The 14,777-nt window shown below is 43.8% G+C and overlaps 1 protein-coding gene across 9 annotated transcripts in view; it reads left to right on the top strand.

The window, feature by feature from the left end:
- DLGAP1 (DLG associated protein 1) overlaps positions 1-14,777 on the top strand; it is an 843,036-nt gene that overhangs the window by 514,684 nt on the left and 313,575 nt on the right. For all 9 annotated transcript variants that reach the window (XM_001915460.6, XM_070220811.1, XM_070220815.1 and 6 more), the window contains one exon: positions 8,752-9,780. In XM_001915460.6, the coding sequence (XP_001915495.2) occupies positions 8,824-9,780 (957 nt within the window). In that variant the 5' untranslated portion in view covers positions 8,752-8,823. The remainder of the gene's footprint in view (positions 1-8,751; positions 9,781-14,777) is intronic.

The raw sequence follows: 14,777 nt of genomic DNA, 5'->3' as shown, positions 1-14,777 counted from the left end.
GGGGTCAACATGTGCCTGGTATATAGGTGCTCAAAAATGCTTGTAATTATTATGGTTGCTAGAGGCACAGAGACTATTCCTTTTTATTCACTTAGTATTTATTATTTCCTGTCTTTGTTTTTCCAACCAAAGCCAGATGAGAAAGCCAAGACCTTGGAACAGCCTGAACAGAAGCAGGAGACCCATGATGCTATTCCTAATCAGCTTTGGGAGTGGGGCTGAGACTGGCCACTGGGAATTTGTCGTGGCATCAGTCCCATCCCCAGTGACACTCAGCAGCCCCCTTGTGGAAGGACAGAAGGATGGTGGCATCAGTCCTTGGTTTTATGTAGTCCAGAATAGATGAGACACAAGGATCACAGAGCAGGGAGCTGAGGGTGATAACAAAAGACTGTTCGACATGATGTGTCTCCTGGGCTGGCAAGAGAAGGAAGGGAGACGCTGAGGGGCTGATAGTACTGGAGAAGAGGGAAGAGTTGAGGAACCAGAGAACGGAAGAAATTATGAGAGCTTTCAGAGAGCAGCAGAAGTGGGAGTAAGGAAATGAGAAAACTTGAGAGTTAGGGAGTTGAGGTTGGGATATTAAGAATCCTTAATGCTTTTTACAGTGCCCAGTGCAGTGCATGTAAACAATCGTTATGCAATAAATAATATTGAATTAAATTCATATGTTGATTTGATTTGACTTCATGCCCAGTACATTTAAACAATATATTGACTGCCGTCTTACAGGCTAACATCCTTGCCTGTCAAAACTGAATGACTTTAATCCAGGGACAATGAATGTCGTCATATTTTCTTCTCTACCACAGCAATAGTGTTTTCAGAAAGTTTAGTGAGAGAAGGATTTGTTTAAAATTTAAGATTGTGTAGAAATCCAGAGGGGAATAAAAGACTGGTTCCAAAATGAAAAAAGCCAAGAAGGAGTCTAATTGCTAGATAGGTGAAGAGTAAGAATAAGGCACTTCACAAATTATGTGAAGGTGGAAGCAGAAGAAGGGGGTGCATTGGAGGAATCGCAAATCTGATTCTCATCAACAGCAGCCACTACAGGGCCCAGGGAAGGCTGAACTCAGAGGCAGAAAAACCTCCATAGGGGGTTGAAAATGGCTGGTTCAGAGACCGCCCTTGTCCTCACCCCTGTGTGCTATCTGACCACCTCTCTCTCATGCATGCACACACTGATGAGAGTCTTGAAAGAGTGAATATAAAATCTGAATGAGTGTGCACAGTTTGTTGGAGCTAATAAATACTTAAGCTGATAAGGCCATATAAAGACTCCTTAGCCAGTTGTGATGGGGCTGCTTCCGAGACTCACATTTGGACCTCTGGGACATAGAGCACTTTGGGGGTGGTCCTATCCTGCCTGCAGTTGCCCCAGCTGGGCAGGAGGGTCCCTTTACTTGATGGGCGTGCTTTTGTGGGTCTGCCATGGTTCTGCCACAGACAACGACAGGGTCTCAGCCGCTCTGGGCGGGGAGCTGGGCCTATTCGATCTAGAAGGATGTTAGGCAGCTTCTCTATTTCCGTCCCTGGGGCTACATGGAGTCTGGATCTGCTTCTCTGAATGTTGGCTCCCCTCCTCTCTCCTCACATAGTCTCTCTGCAGGACCCTTGTTTCTGCTGCCCCACAGGTTCAAATGGTGCACAATTCGAACTTCCTATGGTGCCAACGCTGGCCCCTCCTTTACTTGACTTTGCATTTAAACTCACCAGGGTCCAGTGGCTCTAGGAATATTCCCATTTAAATTTCCAGGAGCCTGCAGCTGACTATCTCAGCTAGGTCTCTGCATGGATGGCCCCTGAGTTGGGTCTTCAAACCCACTTCAGTCAGCTCAGAGGAGGCGGTGATCACCTTCAACATTCCTGGCCAGGACATCATCAGCAGATGCCATAGGTAGGGAAAGAATTCTCAGAAGCAAGTGTCAGCTGAAGAGCTACCACAAAAGGGATCACTATAGGTAATTTGGGGGCCTCAGCACTCAGTAAACTAGATTTGTAGAGCATACTTGGTACAAAAAGCAGCAGCGTTTAAAAGAAGGGAATTTATGAGAAAAAAGTTTTGATTCAGGTAAAAACAAAAAATACTCTGGCTGTGAAGCAAGTTGTCTAGAATGTGCCAGAACATGTTCACAAAACTATTCAACTAGTTATGAGAGATGTAGACAAAAATAACTCAGTTTTCATTAGAGGCTATTTCCACTGCTTCTTTTCAAGTTGTATTGTGTTGTTTTGTCACTGTTTTTGCATTTTTCCATCTCTTCATCATGGCTGTCTTTATATCCCATTAAACAGTTTTTCTCTATCATCATTCCTGTTTCTCCTAGATTAATCAGTGGCTTGCGTTTTTTCTCAATTTTTTTTTCTTTTGGAATAGAACCTGATGATTTTTGCTCTTCTCTGTGAAAATTCTGCAGATGTGTTTTGCTTCCATAAGATAGGGTGGCTCCCTGCCCATAGTGCCTCCTGAAGAGCTATTGGTCATGGCTGGTCGAGGTGACCACATTTTCTTAGTAACTCCCAGGGGGGTCTATCTGTGGGCATGGCTGAAATCATTAGACCCTCTCCTAGAAATGCAAATGGGAACAATTCCAATGGGAGCACATCTGCAAGGTCACATGGAGTCAGGACAGTCACCTTCCCACCTGAGTCAATCCAAAATAACGTTCTGAAGTTTTATAATGTGCTGCCTCAATTATCTCCACATAAAGATTCCCTCCTAGGTCCTCTGATATTTTAATCAACCAGCAATAAGTATATACCAATCTTAATGACTTACTAACTATTTCTCAAGGAACACCACTCTCCACCTTTTTATGCTCAAAAACTGTAATGAAACTGCTTTTTTAAAGCTTTGTATGAAGACAAAGACAGTTGTAATTGTGCTCCCTACTGTGACCCAATTGGAGGAGGTTTGCGGGTTTTTTGTTTTGTTCTTTTTATAATACCATATCTTTTGAAAGGGAAGTGCTCCAAAGGCATTTATTTGTAGGAGCAGACTGATTGAAGGAAGTATTCACAAACAAAATGAAACTGCAGATGATTAGGATAGCAATGACTGTTATGGAAAAGCCAAAATACATTCTGTATATATAAAACGGCTTAGCGTCGTGCTCAGAGGAATATGATGTGTGTTTCAGACTGCTTATTCAAAGGTGCTCTCAAAGTATTTGTATGATTTTAAGTACACAGCACATGAAAACCTTCACTTAGAGAAGACTGAAAAAGTGAAAGAAAGTGGCATTCCGTTATGCTTTGCAGCTACAAATTCAGAAGGTTAGAAAATATCTGAAAAGTGGGTCTTTGGGCAATGTTAACTCACACTCTCACCTCTGTTGAGTTTTCTGCTTACTTTTACACTAAAAGAGCATGGCTTCATTTTTCTAGTGGTGTATTAATAAGAACCATTCCCTTTTTTTCTTTTTTTTCTTTCTTTCTTTCTTTTTTTTTTTTTTTTTGCTGAGGAAGATTCACCCCAAGCTAACATCCGTGCCAGTCTTCCTCTATTTTTTAGTATGTGGGCCTCCAGCACAGCATGTCCCCTAGCAGAACTGTGTAGGTCCATGCCCAGGAACTGAACCCGGGCTACCGAAGCAGAGCATGCTGAACTTAACCACTAGACCACTGGGGCTGGCCCCATTCTGTCTCTCTCTCTCTCTCTTTTTCTTTTTGGTGAGGAAGATTGGCCTCGAGCTAACATCTGTTGCCAATCTTCCTCTTTTTGCTTAAGAGAGATTGCCACTAAGCTAACATCTATGCCAATCTTCCTCTATTTTGTATGTGGGACACCGTCACAGCATGGCTTGATGAACAGTGTGTAGGTCCACGCCCAGGATCTAAACCCATGAACTTAACCACTATGCCACCAGACCGGCCCCCTGCTCTCTTATTTTTTAAAAAAAAATTTATTTAAAATCGTAAGCCTGTTGAGCATTTAGTTCTTCATTCTCAATCTCCATAGAATTGAGATTTATTATTAATGGAGGGGAAAATTGTTAATAAAAAATCTGCACCCATATTATATTGAATTTTGTTCTGTCTAGAAAAAGTGCTCATGTGTGTTTAGACTGTGATGGAAACACACGTGGGGCAAGGAGGCCTGAAATGGAGGACTCTGTCCCAGCTGGCCAGGACATTCTCACCCTCTTTTAGGGTACTCCCTCCTCCCTTTCTGTCTTCTCTCAAGAACTGCCCAAGCAAGAAATAATTGCTTCTTTTACATCTTCTTGCCTCTCCCAACCCCTAAATCCAGTCTCTAACTACAGCCAGAGAAATCTTTAGTGTGAGTATGCTTGTGTCACTGCCTAGCTTAACGGAGCCTGGAGCCCTCATGCAGCTTGGAGAACCTTGAGAACTCTCTCGCTCTCATGGAGCATTACCACCTGCAAAGCAAAGTCTCTGTACCTGGATAGCTTACAGACGCTCTCTGGGATTTGGCCCTGACTACCCATCTCACTCAGGAATAGGATCAGGTGCAAGAGTCAGAAAACAAAATAATAGTGGCAGAGGAAAAGATAAAGGCCTATTTCCTCCCACATAAACAAGATGCATAGGTACACATCCAGGGCTGACACAGCCCTCCACTGTGGCCAGGTCCTTCACCTTGTGCTGGTCTGATCGTCCCCATCCTCAGACTGTAACTTCCACCTCGTGGTACAAGATCACTGCTCAGCCAGCCCTCATTTCTGCATTCCAGCCAGGGAAGGGGTAGGGCAGGGTACGCCCTTCACTGTAGAGACATTTTCCAGAAATTGCACATGCCATTTCCAATTATATTCCATTAGCCAGAATTAGTCACCTGTGCACATCTAAGGAGATTGGAAAATGTAGTCATTATTCGGGAACTATTTTATCCTCTTCAATAAGGGAATCTTTTCATTCTCTTCAGTGGAATGTTATAACCTGGCATGGACAGGTTGCGTGGAAGGAAGCCAAAAAAACCACTTGACCCTGAAAAGATTTCTGGAGATTTCTTCTTCCAGATATCTCCTCAAAACAGAAGACAGTGCTCCCTGTTCTCCTGGGCAGGGTCCCCCACATTGTTCTTTCTAAAGCAAGTCGTGATGGCCTGACTGTCAGTCCTCACTGAGTGAGAGAATGGAAGCCCTTCACTTGTCTCTTTTCTCTTTGTGTAAAGAAAAATCAAGAACAGCAGCTCTAAATAAAGACATGCACAGAAATCAAAAAGAAAGAAGGACTTGCCAGCTTTGCAAGACTGTTTTCCCCTTGTCAGCATCTTCTAATATGCGGTTTGTTTGTTTTTTCCTCCGATCTAATAAATTACCTACCTTGAGAATTTCCTTTAAAGGGCTGGATTGTTCTTGCTTTAGTCATCGTCTCTACAACAACGCTTCTGCTCCAAGTGTGCGAACTCTGTAAAAACCGGGTGCACCTCACACTCAGAGCCCTCCTCATGGTAGCCAATATAGTCAACAAATTTTCCAAGCCAAAACTCAGGACATACAGTCTGACGGTAAAATCAAACTTAGGAGGACAACAAAACACAATTTTGAAGTCATAGTGAACAAGAAAAAATGAGAGATGATCACCGTAGTCATAGAAACTCTCTGGCAGGCATGTTGACTCACACTTCCCGCCCTTGCTCAAAGAGAAAGGCATGAAAGACAATTTCTTTTTCTATTTTCAGAAATCTTTTATGGCCACTTAAAATCTAATTCAGGGGCTAGCAGCTTCCCTCTCCAAGGATGCAGAAGATAAGAATTGTTACGTATCTTCTTTCATGACTGGCTCATGTCCCTCTGAGCACATCCTAGCCCTTTGCCACTAGGGGTTTGCGCTATGCATTTGGTTGTGTGCAGCAGCAAACTCTAGGCCCTGCCCAGGAGGGATGCTCGGTTAATTCTTCCTGGGGATGCTCTTAGTGACACCACAGCCTAGAGCAACTGATGTCCATGGATGCCACTCATAAACATTAATTAGGAGACAATAAAAAAAAATAAGTGGCAGAAAGAAGGGTGCTGGAAAGGGATTTGAAGATTGAGGAAAGAGGAAAATGAAGAATGCCAGAAGGAAGAGCAGGACCTCCATGGGAGATGCCACCAGCAACTGTTTAATCCATTGAGGGTTTTAGATCATCTGCCCCTGCTCACCAAGATGTCACCAAATGTGTTGCTTTATTTTATAATTACAAATTGATCTACTTTCCTTTTATAGTGACAAGAGGGTAGAAGAGAGTGTAAGATTTTTTTTATAGAAAGGGCCAGGATATTAAGTCATTCATTTGGCCTTAACCAAAAAGATAGCTTGAGCATTTGGAAATGCTTATGACCATTCTTTTCATGACCTTATTTGCCCACATTGTAGAGGAAAAGGACAAGATGTCAATATCCTTTTACAACATGAAGTAAAGAAGGAGGAAAGGTAACTTATTTATCCTTGATGCAATTTATTATGCTCTAAGAAAATATAAGTGCTTGTAATATAAATAGCCCACTTTAGTTTTAGTAAAAATCACATTGTGTATGTGTAACTTACAAAAATGATATTGTTACATCATTTAACTTAATTCATTATTAATGGCTTTAAAAAGGCTCTTCATTTGCTCTGCTCGTCCTCAGGTAACATCATCTCTCATGAAATGCTGTTCACATATTAGAGATAACTAAATATTGAATATATAATTCAATAATATTTCACATTTTGGAGTGTATGTAATTTACATTTTTGGCTCTTGCCAGTTTCACATTTCATTTAGCAGAAAATATCTACCCAAGACCAAGCTGCTTCGGAAGGAAAGTTTGAAGGATTATTTCATATATTGATGTTCTATTATGTGTAATCATAATACTTACGTCACTATAATCCAACTGGATTGTTTTTGTTTTTTAAAAGGCAAAAATGTCTTCAATGGGAGCTGTTTTATAGAAAGACTTCTTCATGCAGTGGATTTTGCCATCTAAATTGGTTTGTGCCACAGTTTTGTTAAAAATACATATTTAACCCTCTTACGTCCCTCCTTACCACCGCCCACTCTTGGGATCATAACTTCATGCAAAGCAGTCCTAAGGTATTTTATGCTAAAATTTCCTGTTTCATTAGTCTCTCCTCAGTGGGCAAGCTTTGATATATAGGTTCTTCCTGATCCACAGGTATCATGAGTCCTGCTTTCCTTTTTGTCTCTTCAGGTGTCAGTTTATTTCTCTCCTTCAAATAGACTGTCTTTTGTCTAGACATCCTGTGGTCCCCAGGAAGGCAAACTCCTCAGCCTTTACAGTCAAGGCAGGTAGCACTTCAGAACTTCAAGAAGTGGGATAGTCTCTGGTGGGTTGTGGAGGCTAATGGGTGGCAGAGGGAGCATTCACCTGCCTGCCTCCTGCCTTGCCTTGAAAACTACTGGTCCCTAGAACACCTGTGAGATGCTCGGTCCCTTCCTTCTTTGACCCTTCCCTTGTCACACAGTCATCTTTCCACTCCGTCGATGGGACTTGAACTACAGAATGGACCACTTTGGGAAATTTTGCATCAATGCCTTAATTCATTGAATAAACATTTTACTGAGTTCTCACCATCAACCAAGCACTTTGCTGGGCACAGGCTGGGTCAAACATAGTCTCTACCCTCAAGGAGCTCATAATTTACTAGCTAACCAATTTCGAAAGATTCCAGTGATGAAAACCTCCCATCAGTTTTCCTAAGCTATTAATCCAGAAACTGAGAGAGTAGGAGGAAGAAAGGAGCTTCATAAAGCATGGCTAGAGATTCTCATCTTTGTCAGGAGCTCCCACGTACAGCACGTCCCATGGGATAGACAAGACCTGACCCCTCAGAAGTCCATGTCCATGTGTGGGTATTTTATTTTGTTGCAGTTGTTTTAGTTAAACCATTTAAGCAGAATCTTTTAATCCAGGCGGAGGAGATGCCATGATAGTCAAACTAGCCAGTTTGAGCTTATTTCTCGGTGAGTGCTCTCAATTTGTTGAGAGGAAGCTCTTTCCCTCCCATGACAGAAATACAGGGGCAGATCTTCCCGGCAGCTCTGACTGATTTGCCACACTGTTACTTTTTTCAAGTCTTAATTAACCATGAGGGGATTGTTTGTGTGCTGTAATCCTTACTACAGAACTGGGAAAGCATGTGACAGAAGATAGATACATCCTCAAGTCAAGTTATAAGGTGCCAGTAGCCTCTTATTTATTTTTTTCCACTCATATTTATTTCACGAGTGCTTGCTGTGTATTTACATGCCTGGCCTGGTGCTAGGTAGGGGGATATAAAGGTGACTAAGAGGGAGTTGGCCTGCCAGGAACTTACCAGGAGAATGCCTGAGACAAAGGATTCCATGCCTAGAAACAGAGGGGAACTAATTCTCTCTGCAAGGGGCGCGGGTCAGCAAAGGCTTCCCAGAGAAACAGCCCTGCACGTGTGCTAGCTTTATGGTGAACATAGAGTAAAGAAAAACAGAGAAGCAAGGGAAAGATGCTTATTGGAATCAGGGAGGGAGAGGGAGTTTTTCTTTAATAATTTTTAAGCGATTTTTATATTCTGATAGTTTTCTTTTCCAGATTTGCTAGCTTTCACCGCTGCCATCTCCCCATGTCTGATTGGAGTCGGCTTCCCACCCTTCAGAGGTGATAGAGCTCTTCCACCGAGGCATTAAAGCTTTAGGAACAGTGATGAGTTCTTCTGCCAGAAAACGAACACAGTAGCAGAAAGTACATACAAAAAACAGCGGTATGTATTTACCAAGGGGAGCGTTAACCTTTTTCCCCTCTTGTTCTTCATTGCCCCCAGGTCTTTGCGGGAGCCGGGTCTGGAACCTAACCCCTGGGTGTCCATGACCCCCGCAGTTGTGCCCCATCAGCAATGAAAGGGTTATCGGGCAGCCGCGGCCATCACCACGGAGTCGCCTGTGATTCTGCCTGTGACTCGCTGTCGCACCACTCGGACCGCAAGCCATACCTGCTGAGCCCGGTGGAGCACCACCCCGCGGACCATCCTTACTACACGCAGCGCAACTCCTTCCAGGCCGAGTGCGTGGGCCCCTTCAGCGACCCGCTGGCCAGCAGCACCTTCCCGCGCAGGCACTACAACTCGCAGCAGGAGCTGAAGGACGAGTGCGCCCTGGTGCCCCGCACCCTGGCCACCAAGGCCAATCGCATTCCCGCCAACCTCCTGGACCAGTTTGAGAGGCAGCTGCCGCTCAACCGGGATGGCTACCACACGCTGCAGTACAAGCGCACGGCCGTGGAGCACCGCAGCGACAGCCCCGGCCGCATACGCCATCTGGTCCACTCGGTCCAGAAGCTCTTCACCAAGTCACACTCCCTGGAGGGGCCGTCCAAGGGCAGCGTCAACGGGGGCAAAGCCAGCCCCGATGAGACGCAGACCGTGAGATATGGCAAGCGCAGCAAGAGCAAGGAGCGGCGCGCGGAGCCCAAGGCCCGCCCCAACACCTCCCCGGGCTGGTGGAGCTCGGATGACAACCTGGACGGCGACATGTGCATCTACCACGGCCCCTCGGGCGTGATGACCATGGGCAGGTGCCCCGACCGCTCTGCCTCGCAGTACTTCATGGAGGCCTACAACACCATCAGCGAGCAGGCGGTAAAGGCCTCGCGGAGTAACAACGACGTCAAGTGCTCCACCTGCGCCAACCTGCCCGTCAACCTGGACGCACCGCTCTTGAAGAAGAGCGCCTGGTCCTCCACCCTGACGGTGAGCCGAGCCCGGGAGGTTTACCAGAAAGCCTCGGTCAACATGGACCAGGCCATGGTGAAGTCAGAGTCGTGTCAACAAGAACGCTCCTGCCAGTACCTTCAGGTACCACTTATGTCGAGTGACGGATGTTTAGAAATTGTATCTGCTATTTGCATGGTGTCTCTCTTGGGTCCTAGTCTTGGCTCTACTATGAATTGTCTGCATGAACCTGAGCAAATTATTTAGCATTTCTGTGGCGAAGTGTTTCTATCAGGAAACAAACACTCTACCAACTTCGTCCAGTTATCTCGAGATACTAGATATAAAAGTGCTTTGAAAAGCACGCCTACATAAAGGCAAGGAGTTATTAATGTGTTGTGATCCTTCTTTGTCTCAGGGATCGTGGGATAGGGAGGCTAAAAAAGCAGAGTCTACACAGAATTTTAAAATAAATCCACCTTTTTACAAAAGTCAACAGTAATCTTTTGACTTTTGGAAAGAGTTTAATTGGATCTATCCCAAGTTGTTTTGTTTTATTTTTTAATTGTAAAATTCATCCTGAAGCTGTTAGTTTGGGTGAATTGATCTACGTCTTCACTATCGCAATTGTCATCATTGCCAACGCTAACCACACCCTCACTCGAGCCCCCACTCCTGGAACACAGGAAATTGGGATAATGCCTGGGCCCTGAGGAGGTGGAGATCAGCCGCTTTGGGGACCTGACAAACACAGCTGCTGCGACTCAGGGCAACAGAGAAGAGGAGGAAAAGAAGAGGGAAGCATCCACGCAATAAAATACAATTAGTGTCAGCGTATAAATCCCACACACTTAGAGACCCAAGGCAGGCCTATCCTCCCCTTCCACTGTCTGCTTGTGTTTTTCCCAGCTGCCCTTCAATTCACTTAAACTAAATTTCACCTGGATAAAAATATCCGGGGAGGAGTTCTTTTCTTCCCTATCTCCTCCCTCTAGTCTTCGCAACACACGATCCTCCATACAAAGGACCCTCATATTTTTCCTTTTCAGAGTGTCTTTTTCTCTGTTCTCCTCCGTTCTCCCCATCTTTTAAAAACAGTTTTAGCTGGACAAAAAAGCGTGACATAATCATTTCCCACTCTCACCTTGAGAACAAATACAAGAAAAAAGTCTTTGCGCTGAGTTCATCTTTTTGTTCCCTTTTATTCCTCCTGACCAACCTGGCTCCCGTGAGAATGCCTCCACCCAGCCCTGAGAATATTCCAGGCTGGCAGTCAGTGAGCAGGGACAGTGCCAGAGCCCATTCCCAGAGTCTAGAAGAAGCCACCTGTGTGTGGATAGTTTTCACAAACAACACACAATTACATGGTCAGCATGTCCCACTGGAGGTGGTATTGCCTGATTCACTAGAAGTCATCAAGAACTGTTAGCATTTTAGAGCTAAGGAGCATCTAATCCAACCTCCTCATTTAGCATAGAAAAAACTAGGCTCAAAGAGAGGCAATGGCTTGGTGGTTACACTGTTACTATGTGGCAGAGGTAGGACTGGAGCCGAAGTCTCTTAATTTATAGAAATGACCATTATAAGAGTTACAGCTGAAGGCTTTACAGATTCTTTAAGCACGTAAATTTCATCCACCGCTGAGGATAAAGTATTTTGACAAAAATATCTGTCTTGAAGAAAAGATTGGTAATGAGATAGACACCCTAGAGTAGCATACATTTCTTCTATGAAGGTTCTATGATAAGTGGCAAAAACAAGAGAAATTTTAAAAAAACAAAAAACCAAGCCCTGGACTTTAATAAGTAGTGATAAGATGAGATGAGACATATCAGATTAAAGAAGGATGCCCCCCATGGAACTAGGACCAACCTTAAATATCAAGTGATTTAAAGCCACGTGACCAGTAAGTTAGAGGCCTGAGGTTTAGACTTGGATCTATTTGATGCAAAAGACCTTTGTCCACGACACCCCAGCACAGCCCTGGAACCAAGGGCATGAAAATGGTGAGCAAGGAGAAAAATCATCTTTAAAGTAAACATAGTATTATTAAAGTTCTTCGGTAAAATGAGAAGAAAAGCTCGGAAGATTTAATGGGATTTAGTATAGTAGCGTTATTGGATCTCATATCATAAAGATTTGGAAATTCTATTTTCAAATTATTTATCTTCTTTTAAGCCAGTTTTTTTACATGAAATATTTGAGGCTTACAGAAAGATATAAAGAAAAAAATAAACACCTATTTATATGTCACCCAACTAGAGAAAGAAAACATTAGGGGCCGGCCCAGTAGCACAGCAGTTACGTTGGCACGTTCTGTTACATTAGGGGCCGCCTGGGGTTCTGTGGTTTGGATCCCGGGTGCGTACATGGCACCGCTTGGCAAGCCATGCTGTGGTAGGTGTCCCACGTATAAAGCAGAGGAAGATGGGCACGGATGTTAGCTCAGGGCCAGGCTTCCTCAGCAAAAAGAGGAGGATTGGCAGTAGTTAGCTCAGGGCTAATCTTCCTCAAAAAAAAAAAGAAAGAAAACATTAATTACAATGGATCACATGTGTAGCTTCTTCAGTCCCATTTCTTTCCCTTCCTCCCCAGAGTAATAGCTAATCTGACTTTGATACCCAAAGTACCTTTGTTTTTAGTTCTGAAATTATGGAAAGATTGAAAAAAATTATTTTCTATTCTACATTGGGCAGTAGTGAACCCTAAACCAAGCTAGTTCAACACTGAATATAAACTTAGCTCAAAGGCACACCTTCTTTAACAAATATTGACTTTTATTGAGCTCCTATTCTGTGCCAGGCTTTCAGGCTGAAAAAGAATTCGCTATTTCAATGTGGGGAGGTAGTATGTTTAGCAAGTAAACTAAATGCAGAACAGTGTGTTCTTCCCACCCAGCGTGCCAGGTTGAAGAGTTCCTCTAAAGAAACAAAAGGAGCTGGACGTTTACGGGGGGGTGGGGGGGGGGGAGGAGAAGGGGAACTCCTGAGAAGTGGACGTTCTCTCCAGCCGCCTTCTTGCTTTGTAGGAAAGGGAGACTGCCAGCCTGCCGAAGCTCTTCTCGGGAAGACACAGGTGGCCTGCCTCTGCCAGCTCCCATGGGATGATTTCATTTAAAACTTATTCTTAGAAGCAAACTTGGGAACATAGATGCTTTTTTTTTCAGTTGTATTGCCTTAATTACAAAGTAATAGTGAAACTGGGTGTGTTCAACTTCAACCTCACAGGGTTTAGTGGACAAAGCATGGAACTTTAAATATGAGGATCTGTGTTCTAGTCCCTATTTGCCACTTTGTGATCACTCTCTATAACTCGTGATGTGGTTTGGAACCATCATTTCAGCTCTCTGGGTCTCCTCTCTCTGCTGTAAAGTGAGGCACTTGGTCTAGGCGGCCTGTGCTCTTCAGTCCATATCTTAAAACTCCCAAGTGACACATGTAGAGTGCTAATTAGAGCAACTTTCGAGAGTTGTAAGGCGTGGAACTCTCATTTAATAAATGATTCCCAAGAGTAGATGTTCTTCCAATGTTATCTAATTTTCTTTTTAAAATTCTATGAGATATTTTACAGTTGAAGAAACTTAGATTTAGGGGTCAGCCCCAGTGGCCTAGTGGGTAAGTTTGATGCCCTCCACTTCAGCAGCCTGGGTTCAGTGTCCGGGTTTGGTTCCTGGACATGGACGTACACCACTCCTCAGTGGCCATGTTATGGCGGCATCCCACATACAAAATAGAGGAAGATTGGCAACACATGTTAGCTAAGGGAGAATCTTTCTCAGCAAAGAAAAAAAAAACCCTGAGACTTAGTAAATTAGGTTAAGTAACTTGGCCGGGGACACACAGCTAGTACATGGCAACATGGTGGGTCCAAACTGAGTATCTGCCTCCAAAGCCCGGACTCTTCCCATTTACCTTTTTCAATCCCTACTCACTCCAAATATAAAAGAGGGAGGAAGTAGCATAGGTAAGAAACCTATTATGTGACAGAAACCATATGGTATCTTATTTAGTACCTGAAACAACCTTGTAAAGTGTTACTATTTATTCCACTTTTACAGATGACAAAACTGAGGCACAGAAGATTAAATCATTTTCCCAGTAACTCATAGATAGTAAGTGGGAGAGCTAAGACTTGACCCCAGATCTAAGTCTATAGTGTGCTTCAAAAATATAAATAATTTGGGGGCTGGCCCTGTGGCCGAGTGGTTAAGTTCTCGTGCTCCACTGCAGGCGGCCCAGTGTTTTGTTGGTTCGTATTCTGGGCGCAGACATGGCACTGCTCATCAGACCACGCTGAGGCAGCGTCCCACATGCCACAACTAGAAGGACCCACAATGAAGAATATACAGCTATGTATCAGGGGGCTTTGGGGAGAAAAAGGAAAAAAATAAAATCTTTTAAAAATAAATAAATAAATAAATAAATAAATAGGGGGCTGGCCTGGTGGCACAGCAGTTAAGTTCACACGCTCTGCTTCAGTGGCCCAGGGTTCACCGGTTTGGATCCCAGGCACGGACCTGTGCACCGCTTATCAAACTATGCTGTAGCAGGCGTCCCACATGTAAACTAGAGGAAGATGGGCACAGATGTTAGCTCAGGGCCAATATTCCTCAGCAAAAAGAGGAGGATTGGCGGCAGATGTTAGCTCAGGGCTAATCTTCCTCAAAAAAAAAAAAGAAAGAAAGAAAGAAATGGGGGCCGGCCTGGTGGTGTAGTGGTCAAGTTTGCATGCTCCACTTTGGTGGTTCATGGGTTCAGATCCTGGGTGTGGACCTACACAGTGCTCATCAAGCCATGCTGTGGTGGCATCCAACGTACACAAAATAGAGGAAAATTGGCACAGGTGTTAGCTCAAGGTGAATCTTCCTCACCAAAAAAAGAGAGAAATAAATGCATTTTTTTCATTTTATTACTTGTTTTGTTCTGTAGCAAATCCATGCATTCATTTGACCTCATATGTGTGCAGGCGGTTAAGAAGGCATGTATATGAAATGTGATCCCTCTTAGGCTTGCAGTGGAATGACTGATATGTTCTTAATTTCATTCAAGACTGAACAAAGGTTAAAATAATTTTCACCAATAATTGAATCTAAATGCTAGCAAAGTTCTGATTCTGTCTTTGTAGAATTATCACTTGGAATT

The sequence above is a fragment of the Equus caballus genome, chromosome 8 (assembly GCF_041296265.1).
Source record: "Equus caballus isolate H_3958 breed thoroughbred chromosome 8, TB-T2T, whole genome shotgun sequence".
Classification (NCBI taxonomy): Eukaryota; Metazoa; Chordata; class Mammalia; order Perissodactyla; family Equidae; genus Equus; species Equus caballus.
Note: the sequence above shows the minus strand (reverse complement) of the source record. Positions and strands in the feature narration are given on the sequence as shown.